This window comes from Syngnathus typhle, linkage group LG13 (genome assembly GCF_033458585.1).
Source record: "Syngnathus typhle isolate RoL2023-S1 ecotype Sweden linkage group LG13, RoL_Styp_1.0, whole genome shotgun sequence".
Taxonomy (NCBI): Eukaryota; Metazoa; Chordata; class Actinopteri; order Syngnathiformes; family Syngnathidae; genus Syngnathus; species Syngnathus typhle.
The window spans coordinates 4,190,113-4,211,949 of record NC_083750.1 but is presented as its reverse complement, the minus strand read 5'-3'; the positions used below and the strand labels follow the sequence as shown (position 1 = coordinate 4,211,949).

The 21,837-nt window shown below is 41.3% G+C and overlaps 1 protein-coding gene across 1 annotated transcript; it reads right to left on the bottom strand.

Annotated features, from left to right (window-relative positions):
* Positions 1-5,082: 5,082 nt before the first annotated feature.
* On the bottom strand, positions 5,083-6,820 carry dmbx1a (diencephalon/mesencephalon homeobox 1a). Its single transcript, XM_061296091.1, has 4 exons — positions 6,667-6,820; positions 6,363-6,541; positions 5,615-5,993; positions 5,083-5,528 (listed from the first exon to the last, which is right to left on the bottom strand). The coding sequence occupies exons 1-4, from the start codon at positions 6,818-6,820 to the stop codon at positions 5,083-5,085; spliced, it is 1,158 nt and encodes a 385-aa protein (XP_061152075.1).
* Between the last annotated feature and the right edge of the window lie 15,017 nt (positions 6,821-21,837).

The window sequence follows — 21,837 nt, the reverse complement described above, 5'->3', positions numbered from 1 at the left end:
GAAGTAGGTATTTTAATTTCCTATATGTATTCGTTTTTTTCCCTAGTCTTACAAATTGTCAAGGTATCGTCTAGAACATTATATTATTTGGCCGCTAGAGGCCGCTAATGGTCTGTCACTAAAGTTTACACTGTATGAAGTCAGTAAAGCCAGCATTTTGTCCTTTTCTGTCAAGATAAAGATACTAGATGAGAAATCACCTACACACATTCCTTTACAAATAAAATATCATCAGGTTCGATGTGTGCCTAATAATGTGGCAGGAGTTCATAATGACTGTCTCGATCCGAGCAGTTTACATTATAGCATCGCTTCTACTCTATTTTACATTGACATCATTCAGAGGTGAAACGTTCTCTAATGTGAGCGCCGAAGAGGTGTCTCTCATTTTTCCCCATCACACCACAGATGACCCTTTATGTTCTCTTGGCCAGGCAATGTAGCATGAAAAAGGTGTGTGTATGTCTAATGAGTGGGCTATGCCGGAGTGTGTGTCATCCAGCGACTGCTATCATTAAGCTGTTCCAAGCACTGAGCTGACTCCCATCCACATTGCACAGCCAGGCTGCTCCCAGATGAAAATTAAAGTGGCGGAGCTAAAATGGGATGTCTCGTCTTTTTTTTTTTTTTTTCTGCCCCCTCTGCTTTTTTTTTTATTCCACAGATGAGTGCAGATAATTATCTGAGCGATTGTGAGTGATTACTGTCTTACTGCGGTACAAGGGGGATGTACTGGAGAATGCAGAGGGAATTAATGACACATAAAAACTATTTTTGTATTGACTGCTTTCATCTCCGGGGCCTGTTCACATCTCTTGTGATTACCTAAACGTATTGTAAATATGTATTTCCTGTGGGCCCTTCCATAAATTTACATGATTTAACACTCAGGAGACGGCTGACTGTTAGAGATCACTTAGTACTCTATTCTGCCTGTCTCGGCTTTATTGAATTGGCCAATGAGGCGCTGTGCAGTTGAGTCTCTGCGTATAAGCCTGCCATAGACAGACATATGCCATGTATTAAAAAGACAAATTGAATGGGTTTAGCCTTGTTTCTATGAGGTCTGCGGGCACAATTTAAATGATGCCTTATCGTCAATAAAGATGTAAAACGCTCTTTTGCAGCGTGCCTCGCAAAAGTGTCACATGTAGTACAACTCTTCCACAAAATTCAATTTTGTGTCATCAGTTTGTGACTTTAGTTGTGCTTATCAGCAAGTAATAATTTGTTTGGCTTACAATATTGTAGTCTTGTTAAATTTGCAAAGTTCTTAATGGTATTTCCGTTTACTTTCAATTTATATTGACCACCACCCCAAAAAAAGTGAATGCAAGTATATCTTTTATGAACCAAGTTCAATCCTGCATGTATTTAGTTGTACCACATGTCATTTTCCATCCATCCGTTTTACTAAATAAATAATAAATTCTCTTGTTGTAGCAATTTTTTTTATCTGAGTCCTTTTTGGAGGCCCACATTAGAAATGCAACCGTAAATTTAGATTAGAGAGCGGTTTTCTTCTCACTAAGAAGATTACCCGGGAGGGGCGAGATGGCAGTCAGGGTCTTTAAGGGGGGGGGGGACAAGAAGAAAATAGAAGATGAGCTGGAACTAATGGAGGGTCGGCCGGGATGCAGTTCAGCCACCTGTTGTTCTTTATCGATTACCCTTAACTACTCTGCATCATTACTTACAAAGATTCAAGGTAGTTTTGCGTTCCGTTGAGCGTTGTTTACTAGTGTGCACGTTTAAGCCTTGCAGCTGCGATCCGAATCGTTCTCCCCTTTTTAAGTTCCTGCGGGCGGTTTCCAGGAGAGCTTTGATGTGTATCTGGCCAATGCAGACTATTAGAGGGATTTCCCGAGGCCCTGACAGCTCAGATAATATGCTGCGAAATGGCCACGCCAGTGGGCTAAAAGAATGCTGCAAACAGGATTAGGATCATTTTCTGGCAGACCTTGTCACCTTCTCAATTGGCCGAGGTTTCTTGCGCTGGCACTTTCCTTTCTCGCCATGGTTAAAACCTTTAAGAGAACCATGGAGAAGGGGCAGAGAGAGAGGCAGTGAGTGAATGGTACACTGTGATTTTTGTATGGGGAGTTGTGCTCACGGGGGTTGTGTGAGTAGCACTAGTCCTGGGGGGCTTGTACACAAAGTTTCTAGTGTTACTTTATGGGATATGTGATGCATTGTATTGGAAATGGTGTCTAAAATTATTTTAACCGGCAAGCTTCAGTTGATGAAAATCAAGCAAGTTATCTTGAGTCTCCACTGAATTTCCAACAACTAACTTGATTGGAAAAGCCTGTAAAGTGAAAACAAGTGTCTTGTAAATTTGACTTACCACAATAAGGAACAAGCCCTTTAAAAATTTAATTAAAAAAAAAAATCACCATTTTAAAATAAGGCAAACTATGAAAAAATCAAACTGCTGAGAAATCTCACTTTTTTCTTATTTTTATTAATGTTATGTTGAGCCGCAAAATTGTATGCATAATCCACTCAAAGTATCCAGTGGCTGAAATTCTAAAATATTATTTCTTTTTTCAATGAAAGCTGTTAGCAAAACACATCAATAAAATCTTGCCAAGTTTCTCAGTTTTGTATTACATCCCAGAATATTGTGCAAGTGTACCTAATGTAGTGGCCAGTGAGCTTAGGTGTTTTGTATGCGGCTTTATTGGTGGAAATACAGAGATGGAAGCAGCCTGATCCCGCATCAAGGGCACTTGACCCTGCGGCAGTACAATCTAGCAATCGCTGTTCAGCCCGCGGGCGTATGTGTTCTGTGTGTGTGTGCGTGTATTTGTGAGGAGAGAACATTTGGGACTCGAGTATTGTGTTATGTTAACTGGTCTCGGGCCTCGTGGGAGAAAATCACGGTGTGTACCTGTACAGGCCGTGGATAACAAGGACATTCGCTATGTGATTGTATCAGCGATACAATCAAGATGCCCTTGGATGAGAACATACTTTTTTTTTTCTTTTGTATGTGATGTAATGAAACAACAAGGTCGGGGTGATGTGTTGTACTCCCATTAATGCTGCTAATCTGGTCAGCTCATTAGCTTATCTTGTTTTTTTTGTCGCCCTGTTTAATTCATGAGCATATTAAAAATCGCTTCAAGCATTATTATTTACACAACAGAAGGAACAATGTTGTTTTCCGCTGGAAGGCCAAGAGGGCATTTTGTGAATGTCCCCCTTTGTGGACATGCGTTGAAGAGTGTGCGTGTGTGTGTGGTTAGCAGCAGCAGGATGAGTGAGGGTGTGTGTTTTGACAAACCATGCTGTTAAAGATATAATAGCAGCATAATCACCGCCCCAGGCCGTCATTCTTCAGGATAATGGCCCCCTTATTCATTGGGGATGGCTTATGGCTCCTTGTTTTTTTTTTAACACATTTTTATTTCCCCACATGATATTTCTGTCTCTCTTTTTTAAATTCTCTGATGTTTCTGCACTCATCGGAATATTTTGTATAATTTGTATATAATTGTTTTAAATTTAGTCTTTACATTTCTGGGATGACTAATTTTCTCTCGTCACAGCAACTGTGAATTATTGTTCCTTTTCATGCTACAAATTAGGACAAACAACTTTATTAAGTTGTTTTAATTAAAGTCTTAAATTTGTAACTTCATCTATAACAATCAAATCCATTTCGACTAACACTGAGAACATATTAGTTTATATGGATGTGTCATATAACACAGCGTCTTTAAATTAAATAAAATCTTAATTACCAAAATGAATATATGATGACACTTTGTTTTTGAAAATTGGATGAAAATAAAACAAAAAAAATCCAAAATGCTGTTAACAATTAAACAAATGCACCCAGCAGAAAAAGTTTCCAATATAAACATCTTCAAGCTGTTTTTTTATTTGTAGATATTTTTCAACAACACTAAGTCTACACTGTTTGGGAAGAGGAAAGGAAACAGCTGTCCTCAAAATCTTACATTATATTCTATCTAGCACACACCACTGGACCAAGTTGTGGACAAAGACAGAGGATCCATCGGGGAGGGATGGCATCAGCAAATACAATCTTACAGCTAAAATGACTTAAAGGACTTCCATTATCAGTTATACAACATAGTACAATACTTTACAATTATTAAGATAGATTTTATATTTCACATATTAAAATAGTGTGAGTGTGTGTTTACGATTACCATTATCAGCCGATGCCAGAAGTGCTAACAGTCAGTGGGACTTTCATTGAAAAGGAGCAAGTTTCCCCAAGAGACTTTTACTGATTTATGATATGTCCTATTTTTGGAAGATGGATCGATTTTTCGTCAAGTGATGTCTAATGTGGCTCCATCGTTTGACAGTTTAAGTGTAACAATCTTTCTTAAATGGTATGCATGCTCATTATTACATTTGCCCTGGCCCTCCTCCCCCTCGGGCTAAATGTAATTAAAATGCTTTGAGAATTTAGTCACTGAAATCATGTTGGCATTATGTACAAAGCGCTGCATCGCCGACTATTCACTGGTAAATAAGTCACTCTCAATAATACCGCTGAGGACAACGGGCCTTGCTTTTGCTGTGATGTCGAACATGTTGTGTATATTCCACAAATTAATATTTGGTGTGTTTGTACTTTGTTGTACGTATATCATGGCCGCAAAATTGTGCACCTATTTCACAACCACAAATTATTTTTTTGTGTGCACATATTTCATGGCCACAAATACCGTAAATATGTTGTAATCGCCATTTCATATTTCCACAAATGAACTTTTATGTAAACTTTATATTGTGGTAACGATTTCAAACAAAAGATGCTGTGAAACGTTTTACCTTGCGGTCACCGTGCTCCACCCCTCAAAAAGTGCCTCATATATTCACATTATTCTTGTAAACATCACCTGTTATTGTTGAACTTGTTTCAGACTTTAAATATGAGCGTCCTTGAGTAGAAACATGCACTTTGTGTGTTTACTTTTCAATTTTTTTTCTCAAGGTTGTCACTGATTTCTCTTGAGTTTAAAACAGCAGCAGATGCTTTGTCACTAAGCTTCGCACGCACGTCGTCCCCGCTTGAAAAGTTTGGACACAGAACTCTCAGTTGGACAAGGTGTCTAGTCCCAAAGAGGCAGCGTGCTGTTTGGCCCTCAGCCGCAGGTTCTCGATGCTGGTGGTCTTGCTGTTGTGGCTGCTCAGTCCACTTGCGGCCGCCGACGCCTGCAGCAGCGGGCTGCCCCAAACCTGCTGGGCATGATGAGACAGCGACTGGTAGTAAGACTGGCAGGGCAGAGTGCCCAGTGGCGCTGGGGGCATGTTGACGTTCATCCCCAGGTAGGGGAGTGAAGAGGGGGCGGCCAAGTCAAAAGCAGGGTAGTGCACCAGGTTGTTGGTGGCGGCCATGTGCTGGCGGAATTGCTCCTGCAGGCGAAACAGGCTCAGGGGGGAGGAGGAGTACGAGTGGTTCTGGGAGAGGGGACCGCCTCCACCGGCCAGGCCGCTGCTGGATGACGAAGGAGTCACGGACGGAGAGACGAGAGGTGAGTCTGTACACAGAGAAGACATTTTTAGAAATCAGACTAAAAAAGTGTTTTAGGGACAAAAAAAACCCAAAAGCCTTTCAACTTCTCACCTGCTTTCGGGCTGAGTCTCCTGCAGGGCGAAGAAACGTCTCCTGATGTCACGGCTCTCTCGCTGTGCTGACATTTACTCTCATCCTCCTTATCTGTTGCGTTGTCCTCCGTCGCAGACTCGCTGCCAGACTGCTCGGCCGACGTCACATTCAGTTCCATGTCTGGTGGGCCCGGACACACCGCCGGGCTGTCTGTCTCCAGAGCAGCTGAGGTGGACGGAGGTAAGTGGGGATCAGGAAGGACAGTCGTGGAAGGTGCAGGAACGTCCTCCTTTTCAGCTGCTCCATCCCCACTTGTCTCCTTTTGTTTCTGCAACTGCTCCTTCTGGAGGCTGCGTTGCTTCTTACGGAACTTGGCCCTGCGGTTCTTGAACCAGACCTGGGGAGGTGATAAAGCAGGCAATGGATTTAGGCGAGTGCAATCTCTTTTATTGCAGAGGTGTGCGAACCCAGTCTTCGAGAGGAGTACGAGTACAATTTCCAAACAAATTCACCGCACCAGGCTAAAAAACGATTTAAACAAATAATAATAATCTGTTGGGTTGAACTCAAAATTTAAAGACTTTTTTTTTTTAAGTTGGGCCATTAATTATACATTTTAAATTAGTTCCAACCTAAGAAACTGTTTTAAATTTTAAATCATTACATAAACCTTTGGTCATGGACTGTTGCACATATTTTATCATATGTTCCACTGCACTTGTATGCATTTTTTAAACTTCAAATATCACCCAGTGTGTGCACCCACCTGCACACGGGCCTCGGGCAGGTTGGTGCACATGGCCAGCCGCTCCCGCATCACCACGTCGGGGTAGTGCGTCTTCTGAAAGGTCTTCTCCAGGGCTTCCAGTTGTTGAGCGGTGAAGGCTGTGCGGCTACGGCGCTGTTTGCGGTGCTGAGAGCCGTAACGAGCTTCGAGGATGATGTCTTGAAATGCGCAGCCGTTGGAAGACATGACACGGCAAGTTTTATTTCAAAGTCTGGCGACCCGCTTACCGTCTGTCTGTGTGAGGGCTTTGTAGAAGTGTGAGTGAGTGTGTGTTCTCAATTACCAGCAAGTCTCTCCGCCAAAGTGAGCGCGTGCACGGACGGCCTGTAGTCGGGCGCGTGCTGCGCCTGTTGCGCCGCCTGCTGGTGGAGGTTGTACATGGCGCTTAGGGAGTTCATGGCGTGCAGCGAATAGCCGTTCACGCCGTAGTGCTGCATGCTGTGTTGAAAACGCAGGAAAACAGAGAGGATGAAGACTTTGCTTTTTCTTTTTTTTTGACGCACTACTTGCTACTCCGGTGTTAATGTGTGCCCCCGACAAAAGTGTTATCCATTAACATCCAATTATCGCCCTACTCATTCCATTAATTATACAAAAGGCTTTTAATTGGGGGCAATTACCGCTCGTTGCCATAATGAACCGGAACGGATGCTTTATTCATGACTGCATTCAGTGATCCCTCAGAAGCCAAATCCCCACGGAAAATGTTTGCTTTGACAGCTCAAGAAAACGTTGATTAACCATCTGTAGGGAAATAACAAAAAAGCGAGAGAATGTGAAGATTATTTTTTAAATTGGTGGTTTTAAGGTTATACCCAAATTATCAGATGCTTGCATTATGCCAGGCATACTTATCACCAAAAATTACATTATGTAGTTGGCATTAGCCCGTCTACAACATGCATGGTAGATGGACCGCTCGAGGACACGATTAGATATGTATTGGTATTATAGTATTAGATATGTATTAATATGGAGCAAGCGGGAGGGGGTTCTCTCCAAGGTCCAATACTTCAGTGACATTGGCTAATAAAAGTGCTATAGCTTGTCATAGGTTATTTTTTATTCTGCAACAATGACATTTATTTTCTGCCTTGATCATGTATAGCCACCATTCTAGATGTAGTTCTGTCCACTAACTCGCAAATGAGATCTATAGTAGGCTGCAAGACTTAAAAAAAATACAAAGGTAAAACAAAGAGATGACAATCCTTCATTTGACGTTAGTGTTATTATTTTCATTATCTATGCGTTGTGATGAACTGCACTGCATCGTAGTTCTAATTTTATGGTTAGGACTACGTATATTGCCTTATTTTATTATTATATCTTCTGTGCAGGTTTTGCTAAAGTTGTAGCCAGTAAGTGCATATGTAGAAAAAAATATCCACACTGTTGTTTTTCTAATTTTGATTTGTTAGAATAATTATTTTGTTTTATTGTTTTGGTATAATCATAAGTTCATATTTCACATGATTATAATATAATTGTGGTCTAAATAAGGCTTTATTACTCATATATTTTGTTGTGCATTATTTTGGGGAGTAATCTGAGCTTATTATTATTATTATTATTATTATTATTATTATTATTATTATTATTATTATTATTATTATTATTATTATTATTGGTGTGGAGCTTCCGTGTACAAGTCCATTCAGCGGCTGTTTGGAGGCTGCAGCAACTGATGGATGTGATGAGGGCAGTGGGGAATCGTTTAATTCGCCGGGACAGAAGGTGCTTCGCTAAACATTTACTTTCCTCCCTCAAGTATTTGACTTGAATGCCCCCCGACTCCCAGACCCCCCACCCTCCTTTCCATCCCTCCCCCTTCTCCTCTCTGGCGGCCTCTTATCCCATCGCCCCCGGGCAACGTTTTTGGCTGAGATGTATGGCTTCTCGGCTGGTAAAAATATGCATGTTGATCCCCATTTGGCTCCCCGTCTAATGGAAGTGCAAATAGGTTTCGACTGCGAGGCCCTCCATTTATCATCAACGCTGACACATGCATGCGCGGCGGACGGCCTTTTTATACATTGAGAACTCCGAGTGTACGTTTAAATGCAGCTGGGGTGACTGCATTGTCCTCCCGCAAACTGGATCACAGGAATTTCTGGTTTCCGCTGCACACATTTGTGGCAAATGGAACACAATGGTTGATCACGGAGGGCCGCGATTTTGCCGTGCAAGCTGCAGAGCGCTGCGGGCAGGCTGCTGGGGACCTCCTGCTGGCAGCGCTGCTCAATGCTTCGATTAGCAAAGCGTCATTATGGAAATTGGCATGTACAGTGCAAGTCTTTTGATGCTAGTAAATGAGGGAAAATGGTATTTGATAGCAGCCCTCAGGGTCCGGACAATCTGCTCTGCGCTCGGGACGATCACATACAGGGCCAAGACCCGCTTTTCTTTTATGCGTCATTTTGAACTTATTCTCAAGATAGCATTTAAAAACATCTCATTGTGTTTCCTAAAAGTCTGTAGATTTTTCAGGGAAATTGGCAAAAGTTGAATCCACACAATTTCTTGTTTGTTGGTGTTCTTGTGTTCCAAAAATCTAATTATTAATAAAAAAAATATGTCAGAATTTGGTTATATTGTTTATTTTCTTGTTTAACCAACCAAATGGTTTTCTATATGAAAAACAAAGTATCTAGGGATTTCTGAGACTTACTAGACCAAAATACTTGGAAATTCAACATCAGACCCAGATATCTGTTGTAAGATATTAAAACCTTATATGTTTATTTTGGAAATTTCAAAATCTTAAGATATCAAATATTCAGTATTATGAATTTCTTTTAATATATAACAATTAGTTATAGGTGTTGTGTTTAGGTTTTTGCTGTTCACATGCGTGCCTGAAGTCATATTTTAGGTAATATTAATTCCAGGGTTTGCTTTAAAAGTGTGCCTTTAAAAAGTTGAATTGGATTAGATTGGAATGAATTTTTGTGCTCAAAAGTTTACGTAATTTGTCAAAATATTGTCTAAACATTAATCATGTAGTTTGTTGGCAAAATATGAAAAGACTGGAGCATCTCATTTTCTTTTATGGTCTATTTGTATTAATTTGAACTCTAGTGAAAATAATTGTTTTGCCTAATCACGTGGCAAATTCTCCCTGGGTTCTGTAAACTTATAAGAGCGACTGTACTTAAATTGTCATCATTATGTTTCTTCATTGACTGGCTGAGAGCAATCATACGGTTCTGCTGGGCTATAATGAAACGTTTTTCAAACAAAATTTACCTTAGGTCACGTGTGTAAATAAAACGGGTCCTACCGGAAACTGTTTATTTGTAATGACACGTGGTCCCAAATATTTTATCCCGTAATAAATAAGAATCAATTGGAATTTAACGTGGCTTTTTTGGTGACCTTTTTGACATTCGACCTACCGTATATTTTGGAATGACCCGTATTGTGTATACCACTTACAGGCGCGTGTATATTTCTTGAAAAAAACATATGAGTAGTAAAGTTACATGCATTAACGTAAATGAATATTGGAAGACAGAAGAGAAAAGTTGTCTCAAAGTTCAGCCAACCGTGATCTGATTTTTTTCAAGTTGTTTAAAAAGAAGAAAGAGTAAAAAGTATTTTCTTACCTTACAATGTCAGTAAGTTGACACACGGCAAATCTTGTATTTTTCCTCCAACGCCGTTAAAAGTAGCGCAGTCTTCTTGCGCGTCTTGTTTCCAAGTCCACAGTGCGCGCGCGTTCGCGTGTCGGTGGGGCTCGTCCAAGACTTGTCCTCTTCGTAGGGGGAGACTGACAAGGGCTTTTTATGAAGGAGCGTGTGGGCCGACTCGTGCTGGCTCACTATTGGCTATCTGGGACGTCATTCAAAAAGACAGCCAATTAAAAGTCCCCTTCGGATCTCTGCTTTCTAAATTGATCCACTTTGAGCAGATAATGTTGTTTTTGTGCAATATGAGCAAAAATGGTGAGGAATAATAATATTTACACCTTTTCTCATTTAGTGTGTGAAAATAACAATTATTTTAGTATTTTTTAAATATGTTTTTCGATTGTCCCATTCCTAGATGCGATCTGCTGCATGCTTTGTATAAAGAGGGAAGAAACCTTTGGTTTGTTTGCGTTTGGGCTTTTTTTTTTTGTGGAAGAGACTTTGTCAAGATGACTATATGCTAGGGTGCTGCCTCGAGACTCTCCTCCCGGCCTGGAAGGATTTGGTATGGGATAGGGAAGACAAGACGCCACCCCAGCCTCCCAAAACCCCTGTCTTAAAATGACTGCGGGTAAGAGGATTACGGCAATAATGCCCTTCTCTTCTTGAAGGGTTTTTTTCTCTTTTTTGGGGGGGGGAGAGAGAGAGAGAGAGAGAGAGAGAGAGAGAGAGAGAGAGAGAGAGAGAGAGAGAGAGAGAGAGAGAGAGAGAGAGAGAGAGAGAGAGAGAGAGAGAGAGAGAGAGAGAAGATTTCTTCTCCCGGAGCAAAACCGTTTAGGTGGGGAATTAAGGGCAGCGCAAAGTAGCCTTTTAATGCATAAGCTTGCATATTTGGTTGCACGGAGATCCTGTGGGAAAGGGTTTGTTTGGGGCAGTTTGATCTGTGACAGTGTTGGACACTAATTTCAACAGGTTGGACAAACAATTCAGTTACACAAGTTGAATTATTCACCATCATGTTTATTAGACAATCATTAAAGCTGCTATTTTCAGATTTCTTAAATCATGAAATAAAAAGTATTTTTAATTACTATTTTAATGATCTGTGTGGCAAAAATAACAATTAAATGTACCCATGTAAAACAGAACATATTGGTTGATATTTAGAATAACATAGATATTTATTTTATTTTTTTCAATTATCTTTTGTATCTCTCACCTTAGAGTTTAGCACCCCTGCATGAATTCTCTCTCTCTCTCTCTCTCTCTCTCTCTCTCTCTCTCTCTCTCTCTCTCTCTCTCTCTCTCTCTCTCTCTCTCTCTCTCCCCGCGCGAGAGAAAGAGGATTAACTTGTGAACCAATGGAAATAAGAACTTAAACGGGAGGTAAATCTGGCCACTGTCTTTTTGTAAGGAGCGTCTCTAAAGCAATTAAAGCGAGAAAGCGTTTTCTTCAGAGCGCCTCTCCACCCAAAGCTCCTTATAAAGCGACGAGAGCTGTCCAGCGAGTCTGAGGGGCTTAAACGTCCCCCAAAACAGCTCCCCTTACCCCTGTAGCCTGTCGTGGTGCACTGCTCAACACAACGTTGCTAAACACTACCCCCAGCTGATAAAAACGCTTTTAAAATTTTAAGTCAAACCCCAGAATTTTCCCCAAACTCTCAGAGATGCTTCCAAAATTTTCACCTGCCTTTTCACTTGTGCGAAAAAAAAAGCTTTGTAGTGCTGTATGGTGAATGATGCTCCCTAATAGCTAATTATGAGTCTTAATGATGTTTCTGCAACTTCATGAATACATTAGGTGAGCAATCCTGCAAAACTCAGCCTCCGCGGCACCATTCAAGGGTATTTCAGCATCTGTTCATCCCACAGCAATTAATCATTTTGATGTGTAGTTTAAAATCGACTACTTGCAGGCGACCTTTTTCTTTCTTTTTTTTTTTTTAATAACAAAGCAATTTGCCTTGAGCCGCCTCTCGAATGCATTTTTAGCACATTTTCACAAGCCACTCCTTTATGCTTGATTTATTTTCTAAACGTTTACGAGGGAAATTGATTTAAAGAAGGCGTGAGGTCTTATTGTCAGACGAATCCTGCTAATAGCTCCTTTATCGTGACAAGATCTCAGAATCTCTGTGAACAAATCCCTCATCTCAAAGTTTTCAACCTCACTTTCCTCTAATAGTTGCAGATTTTCACACCCCCATCCATCCATGCATCCATCCATCCATGCATCCATCCATCCATGCATCCATGCATCCATGCATCCATGCATCCATGCATCCATCCATCCATCCATCCATCCACCCCCCCCTCTCTTCTTCTCCCTTGTCTCAATTCCTACGTTGCCTTTCTTTTTCTTGCCTGCGCTCTTCTTTTTTCCTGCCTGGCCCACATCCCTCTGCACAAGGGGCCCCATTGTGTAGTCCTAATCCAGAGGCAACACAGCTTTAGGGACATGCAGGGATAAAAGGCCCATCAAGCCCACAACTTTATGGGGGCAAATCTCTCCCTAATCCTTCGCTTTATCTAAACAAAAGCCCCTCTGCCTTAATCCACCTATGTGCTGGAAAAAAAACCCCTGAAGATGCAGTGAAAGGGTGAGAGAACAAGAGTTTGGAGCATGGAAGGGAAAGGTGAGATCATACCGGGCGGGTTGCTGAGAGAGCAAAATGCAACCAAGGTATGCCGGATAAGACATCCATGGATTTCATGTCTCAAGATATTCCCCAAAAAGTTTCAGATCAAGATCAATGGTAGAAATTTGACTCTGTTAAAGGTTGCAAAATTCCAGGAACTTTTGAAGTTGTCAAATTTTCATTGCCATGAATGGGAATTCATGGGAATAAACTAGAAATCATTTTTGTGCCATGTAAAGTTTCTAATTGGTAAATTGGTAATAAATAGTTAAAATTCCCCATTTTAACCAGAATAACTCTGAGCCCTACTTTACACGACCTAAAATGTCAGCTTCAAAAATAGAAATAGCAAACTGCTGGTAGCTGAATTTGAACAAATATTTAAGGGTATGCTAACAAAATATTATTACAATGGCACAATTAATTTGTCTCTAAAATATTTTTGGATAAAATTCAAAAAACATTTTTTTTTTAGCTCGAACTAGTTTCGACAAGGACAGGACTAACGCTCCATTTGAAAATAAATTACGCAACTCATCTTTCTCCCTCTTGATTCCACTGTTTAAAATAAGTGTTAAACTCACTTAAAGATAATCACCACATTCTTGAGCTAATCTTCCTAATTCCATTTGACTCAGGTGTGGGCTCCCGGTCTTATCCTGGTTCCATTCTCTTCCCTCAATTAAGGCGATCTTAAGAGGTGCTGGAGAAACTATCCTGTTGTAAAGCTTCTCTGTGGAGAGAATCCCTTCACTTCCTCTCAAGCATCTGTCTTACTTTAGTGACAATCCCGCTGCACTTTACAGATGGTCAGGACATAAGCTGGAGATGACTCTCTGAAAGTTGAGAGCTTACAAGGTTTAAACCGAAGCTCTGAGAACAAAACAAAAATGCTCAGAATCTTCACTACTTCTTGTCATTCCCAATCAGCTATTCCAGCCTGAAAATCAATCAAACCTGTCAAAAAGCCTTTTATTTGACACATTTGCCATCATTAACTCTGCCAATTACCATCTCCTCCTTGGCTCTGTTCATTCCTAATAGAGCTAACAAGAGCTAATGAAGCGAATAGTTGTGGCAATTAAGTCATTAGACGCAATTAAGACAATCCAATAGAACCCACCGAGGACCAGGAGAAAAGGAAGAAGGAGAGAAATCCAAGAAACAGTCGACCCAAAAGCACCAACTGTGGAATCACAGAAAGCTTTCGACTGGATTGAGAGAATTTCCCCCCCCCCCCCTCGGTGGTATCACTGGAAATACTTGAACCATTATAAGGCTGATCAGCACTTGGCTGAAGGCGTCTGGTTCCGCCATGCAGGGATTACACCTGGCCTCAGGAGGGAGGGGGGGGAGTTCCTAAATAGGCAAGCAGACAGTGAAGGAGACAGCCTCCATGCATTCCTTCACAATAAAGTATAAATCCTCTTCTTCACAGCGCATTACAGGAATGAACATAGGGGATTGTGTCATTGTTGCTCTATAATCGGGATCAAACTCCTTGTTTTACAAATGGCCCTCTTTAAAAAGCTTGCTCTTTTTGTTTTCTTGATCCTGTATTAACCTGCTGTTTCCTCATCAGGAGGCTTTTATTCCGTCGGGTCCATATGCAGGTCAGCATTGAGAGAATCAGACATTTTTATGGACACTCAATTTGGGGAACTGACTTACAATGTTGACTTTCATACCAGAGGTGTTCGATGCGCTTTGATGGGAGGTGGTGCGAAGTAAAAAAAATATATATATATATATATATTTATATATTATATATATTTCTATATATATTATAGAAAAATATTAGACTATGATTCATTTGAGATGTTGCACCAAAATATATCAAAATATCAAAAAAGACCTGTCTCTGATGGTGTACACTAAGCTATAATAGCTTTTCAAATGCCTTTGCACATGTCCTTGCCCTCAAAAGCTAAGGGTAATATCTTATCCTGCCTCCAAAGTGGAGATGGAGGCAGTTTTCTCTGTTCGTTGAACATGCAGCCGGCATGAAATCACTTGAGAAAGAAATGCTGAAGCTGTCAACCTCCTCTCATGTCATAATAGTATCATATCAAAGTATTGAAATGAATGAAGCCACGTAATGTCCTTGTCCACTTTTTTAAATTGAATCTTTGAAATTATTATACAAGCATTGCTTATTCACATTCTATTCATTTTTTCTTTTTACTGTATGTAAAAAAGTGCTACTTTCCTAATAAAAACATGTATAACAAATTAACAGCAGTTTAAACAGGAAGTGCCCCAAGTTGAACAGGAAGTGAATGAAAGTGTGCTTTCCCACTGACTGATTGGGCTGAGTCCCGGCAGCGGGTCCGATGTCACCCCACGTTTGTAGTCACAATTGGAGGCCCCCTGACTGCCTCTGCTCTGCTCTGTCTGTTGCCTCTCAAAGGAACCTTGCTGGGCCCAACTGTCTGTGTAACAAGCTGGGCAGGGCGCTCACACTGGGTTCTATGCAACTGCGTGTGTGTGTGTTTACATTTGTGTACATGGGCTTGCAGTGAGCACTTTGAGTTTGTGTTTGTTAAAGGAGCCTCCTGGTGTGAGAGAGAGCAACACACACACACACACACACACACACACATACATGCCTCGGTGATCCTCCGCTACTTTGTGACAGCGGGCAGGGGGCGGAGCAGGAGGCTAATAGATATGTTTGTTTACCTATTTGTCCTTGACTTGATCAATTGATCAGCAGACTAATTCTCTGCCACGCTGGCTCATTACATTTCCATTTAAATTGCAAATGGATTTTTTCGAGTTTTCATCTTCCATTCGGTGTGCTTGTGTGCTTTTGCGCACTATGTGCGTGTGTTTTATTTTTATTTGACACTTTTATTTTAGAAACACATTTTGCTAGTACAAAACAGAAAGAAAAAAAAAAACTCAACACAACTAGTTAGCACCGAGACCACATTATTGAACTGAACTGGCATGACTGTTTGAAGACAAAAGATTGACAAGTTGTGAGAAGTAAAACCTTGTTGCTAGATAGCTGACAAGCACAAATTAGCATTGTTGCTCATCGTATTGTATACAGTGTGTGGATATAAAAAGTCTACACACCCCTGTTCAATGGCAAAAAAAAAATAGACCACAAAATTCCCTTTCAAATTGTTTTCTGCTATTATTATGATCTAAAACCTCTACAAAACAACTGACATACAATCTTTTTGAGAAGGCACGTAAAAATAAATAAACAGCTGCAATTATGTAGGTATGGTATAGTATGTGACAACACAGTTGATTTGCACCACAAGGTGGCGCCCATGCAATAGTTTATATTAGACATGGTTATGGACTGAGCCAGAAAAAAAGAACAGTACTCCAATTTTTTTTTTTGTATAACAAAGGTTTACTCTAAACTGTATGAACATGGACCCCAATCTGAAATCTCAAGGGACTTTGCTTCCCTGGCTTTTTTGCCATAATGGGCTTTATTTGATGACTCCTCACCCCTGTCAGATTCCACCATGATCCAAGCCAATACGCACATTCCTCACCATGCAACACACACGCACACACTTAGATCAATGGTCATAAATTTGATCCGTGACAAGTCTGACACATAGACCCACGAGGCCTTTGGTCACACTGTTTCTGTTGACCACCCCTTACGGTCGCCACACACACGGGCGGACAAACCCTCTCGCCGCCTCCTTCCCCTGACACACTTGTCAAGAACCTCGTTGACCCCTGACCCCGCCCCACTTGGCTCTATTATTGATTTTTTTTTTTTTTCCTACTCCAACCCTCTCAATCTCTGATGGGCGGAATTAGCGGTGGTCGTCAGGTAGACGGGAGGGAACGGAGAGGATGAAGGCCGGCGATCAATGAGTGCTGATGGCTGAGGATGCAGCAGCACAAACAACACACACAAAAAAAAAAAATCGGAAGGGCTCCGGGCAGGATGGCCGAGCGACGGTCGAGGTGTGGAGAGAGGGAGGATATAGGATTCGTAGCACGTTGCGTTGACATTGTTGTTGTTTAAGAAATTAGCTTGACACTGCCAATGTTTACAGAAGTTCAATGAACTAAACATATTTTGACATCAGTGATCCAAAGAAACAAAAGCTGTATCAAAAGTGTTGTTTTTAATATTTCTATACATCTCGATATGTCAACAATGTGAGAGTATTAGCAGAATCATTGATGATTGATCATTGAGGTGAAGGCGTACCTAATGTACTGTCCACGTCCGATTTTCTGCCTCCTTTTTGCAGTATGTGAGTGTGCTTCCTGTCACTGGTGCGCAAAGGGCTTTTTAAGCAACTATTTGTCCTTTTTCAACACAGCTTGCAATAATCCCTCCTCGCTCCTCCGCTCCTCCGCCACCTGCTTATGGATCAGGTTTGCGATTTCCCAGCAGTGGAGGTGACACACTTCAACGTAATCTTTTTTTTCCCTTATTTAATTTCCTGCCGTCTTCTCCTCTGATTCTCTCCCTGTCACATTAGACGCAGTTGAGAGACTGATTTGGCGTTCATAATCTCCCCTCCCCCCTCCCACTTGGAGAAACCTTGAAATATCATAAGGAGATTATTTTATTCGTAATTGATTGAGTGGCTCTTCACCTCAGACCACGACACTTCAAAGTGTCTGAATTAAGACTTGGGATGGGAGCGCTGGGAAGGCGGCGTGCCTCCGTGCGGCCGAGGGTCGTGCGGCTGAGCCTCTTTGGCGGGCAAATAAGAGCTGAATCGGAGCCTGTGATGGTGGCTAATTGGCTAAAAGAGAGACGTGTGGGTCAGGGAAGCGTTCAGATGATTCTGCTCAGCCTCTTCAGGCTCATTCTAAGCTCCAAAATGGGTCACATGGGATTCTGGGTGGAAGGCAAAAAGTTTGGCAACTTTTGTAAACACCTTTTACAGACTATTTTTTTTAATTATCCAAAGACAATGACAAGGTACGAGCCAGCCTTCCAACATTTTTTTTTTGCTTTGACTCAAGAGTATTTTCAAAAAAAGAGGCTTCAAGCTACATCAGTGCTAATATATAATGGGAATCCCCTTAGACAGGCCAGTGAATAGTATCTGCGTTGCTGCGTTACAACCCTTTAAGAAATTTAAATTTAAACACAAATGGTCAAGACATTTGGATTTGCTTGGAGTTGCCAATCCTCAACGATCAACCATCATGTTTTTTTGGACTTTTCAAATGAGAGTTAAAAAAATGAGCGAGGAAGGGGCATTGTCCATTTTCATATTTCCCCTCTCTAATTTTCTCTCTTGGTGCCCACGTTCCTTTCTCTGTTACTTATCCCTTTTGTCCCAGTATGTCCCCCCTCTTCTCACTATCAGTCCTGACCCAGTACTGATCTTAATCCTCTTACCTCGCCGCTCCATTACCCACTTCAGCCATTTTTGCATATACACACACCAAAGAAACAGAGGTTCCTCTTATATATGATCTCTCCTCAACTTGGGGGGGGGGCAGGTTCAATTATTACTATGTATAATTTTCTTCTTTCAAAACTTTCTCCTCACATTCAAATTAAAAGTGGCGTAAATCAGTTCCCTGGTGTGCAGGTGTGGCTGAGCTGTTGGGGATTATCTCAGGTTTTGTGTTGTTTTTAATCCTTAAATACCACTTTTAACCCCTTCATTGCTGGCAGGGAAATACAATTTAAAAAAATCTATGACTGGATGAATCTGTGGAGTACGGGGAGTTCCGCTGTATTCTTTATCATCAGCAAAGAACAATATTACTGCCACTGACTGAGGAACTATACTGCCCCCAAGTGGCGATGGCATGCACACTAGAAGGAGCAGCACAATAGCCATTGAATGTCAACGAAATGTTTTTTTAATATTTTATAGTGTATTTAATACTAATGTTTCTATAAATGTACAATACTATAAAAGTCTCTTATTTTGATACAATATCTTTCTTGTGCATTTCCCGTTTCTTTATTCCCTAATTTACAGCCTCTCTCTCTGGGGAGAGATTAACCACAAATCCCCCGACGGCCCTTTGCTTAATTGATATGATTTAAGTATTACAAGGGCCTGGGTGGTTTCACTAATTTCTCTGAGAGAGCTGCCTCCTTCCATGGAGAATCCCTTTCTCTTCTCTGTGTTTGTTCACTATAACATTTGTGCTACACAGCTCGGAGCAAGAACAACATTTTCAAGAAAATAATATAAAAATATAACTTAAAAAATGCAAAATGCTATGAAGAATAAACCATACCTAGAATAAAATATATGAAAAATATTTTCTCAAATTTGCTGCATTTCATTGAAATAAGTTCCCATTTTTGTCCCTGTAATTTTTCACCTTAAAACACCAAAATCTCAATAATACAAGATTTCAATCATCTTTAGTTACCTTGACTGCACTGACAAAAAGTGAAGCCACATTCACATCGACACCACAGTGGCAAATCAGAGGATTTTCAGACATTCCCCTCACAAATCCAGCGATTAGTCTTCATCTCCGTTGCTTATAATCTCTAAATCTTGTTTGTAGCACAACGAGATGATGCCATGAAAAGCCCAGAACAGAACACACTTCCCTTTTAAATCACATTTCATGAGCAATGAATACAACTTCATGCGAGGATAGTGGGGTGAGTGTATATTTGACACGCTCAAATTCCTCATATACATCTTTCTGCCACTAAACCTGTGCAGAGTGTGTTTACTCTATTAACAGCCCCGTGCTGAAATGTTACACCCGCACTGCAAATACGTAACGTGGACGTCGCATCCTTTCATCTCTTCTGCTTCTCTTCCTCTCATTCAGCAAAAATATTTCAGTGTATGTTTTTGGATTACTGGTGTTCTTCTGCTAACAACACAGGCTAAAGTTACCCCCCCCCCATACATAAATAGATGACTTTTTTTGATTTGATTTTTTTCGACTGTATGCAATATGTGATAATCACATTTATCATCTTGCTGCGGGGATCCTTGTGTGAGATTTAGCGACTTTGGAAGAATTCTCAAGTGTTTGATTCAAGTGTTAGAAAGCACGAGGGTGATCTTGCTTTTGGGAGGTATTGCTGGTTTTGTTTTCCTCAAGGATCTTCTTGTAGGTGTTGAAGGAACGTGTCATCAATGGGATCAAGGTGTTTGGAGAGTTAATGGGGGAGGCTCTCGATCGTGTGTGTGTGTATGTGTGTGTGTGCATGTGTGTGTGTATTCAGGGCTATGTGTGAACGTGTTGCCCCTGAGTTTACCTTTGGGCTTCACCTAAAAAGTCTTCATCTACTCATCTTTCTTCCCCTCCCATGCCTGTAAGTAAGTCACTGAGGTATTTCCACAGCACTGTGTCAATGTTAATATTTACTCTCATCTCATGGTCGCACAGAGAAGCGTCTCCTTCACGGTACACCTCTCTTACCTTGTCGGGCGTGTTTACAAGACTGAAAGTCAGAAAGACTCACCTGTCGCCTCATTAGGTACACATACGTAAATCGGATGGATGGGGTGATTTCAAGGTTTGGTTTGACAGACAAAGTCACTATATATATATTATTCTTTTTCTATTATTCTATTCTTTTTCATAGGACACAATATATAGATTCCCCACAGCTCCCTTGTGGCTACAAATTAGTATTTTGGCTGACAACATTTTTTTCACTGTGTCATATTTGGGGCTCTGTCCAAAGCAGACAATGTAGCATTGCAGGACAAATGTGATCCTGCTGATGTCTTAATTGTATGCCAATATGTGTCTAAGTTTGGTTTATTTTTTTCAAAGTAGCGTCTCCATGGAGCTGATTTACCCCAGTCAAACCTCTGGGGCAGTGGGTCATGAACTCCAAGTAAAGTTCAAGCTGCTGGCTCCCAGCAGGAGGATCCTGATTCATGTGTTCAGTGGAGCAGCTGGGACTCAACCAGTTTTGAAAAAGGAACACAGAGAGGTAAAAAAGCCTCAACAGTACACAACTTAAAACGAAGGCACCCATGTGTCACTAGTATTCGCTAAAAGATTTAGACTAATTATATTGTCTACATTCTTTTTCTTCACTATTTCAGTGGAAAACCAAACTTTTAATTGGCCACTGACAATAGTTAAACACTCAATAGAAAGACCGCCGTCGTTAAAGCCTCATTTTGTTTCACCATTACTGAAAAAATACAACAAAAACAATTGGGTGACTGACTGCTGATTAAGAACGAGGATGATATAGTTAATCAGAAAATCCAATGGCAACCTCCCTCAGCCTGTGATCAGCTCAAAAAACACCTCATCCATTCGATCCTACAGGACCGGTTTGGGGGGGGGGGAAGAAAAGCTGGCTCCTTTTTCTTTATCCCCAAAGCAGGATAACAGCCGGCGCTCGGGGAATATCCATGCCTGCCAATTGCAGTAATGGCCCCTAATTCCAAATTAATTCAGTCTAAATGAACTGTCAGAGGGAGATTGATTTGTTGGAGTTGCTGTCTTGATGAGTGCTGTCATGTGATTAGACAGCGAGGCCTCCCACAGCCGCGGGCCACTTGCTCTCTCGCACTCTTTTGCTCTCCGCTTTTTTTTTAAGCGCCATCAACTGCAGCCAGTTCTGGCGTGACAGTTAAGGAGACACGAGGCCGCTCCGGGATGATGTCCGACACCAACCCATCGGTCGGGGGGAGCTTTTTCTCTCGAAAATTGATGGGCTACTGCGGCGCTTCGGGGGAGGTTTGCAAAGGTGTGCCGGTGGTGCGGCTGATTGGGGTCTCACACAATGAACGGAAATGTTATTTTCAGTCTTTTCCTCAGTTATGTGCTACAGGGGTTTTGTGTGTATGGTGAAATCCAGTGGGGGGACTCCCACTTTAATGTCCCATTAAAAACTCGTTTATTAAGGCACTCCTAATTATAAAAATATTAATATAATTAAATATATAATATAATATTAATATAATTTAAAAAATAAATTCATAACAAAAGCGGCTCGGCGGTGCACTGTTTAGCACGTCCGCCTCACAGTTAGGAGGGTGCGGGCGCGATTCCACTTCCGACCCTCCCTGTGTGGAGTTTGCATGTTCTCCCCGTGCCCGCGTGGGCTTTCTCCAGGTACTCCGGTTTCCTCCCACATTCCAAAAACATGCTTGATAGGCCGATTGAGCACTCCAAATTGCCCCGTGGTGTGAGTGCGAGTGCGGATGGTTGTTTGTCTCTGTGTGCCCTGCGATTGGCTGGCAACCGGTTCAGGGTGTCCCCTGCCTACTG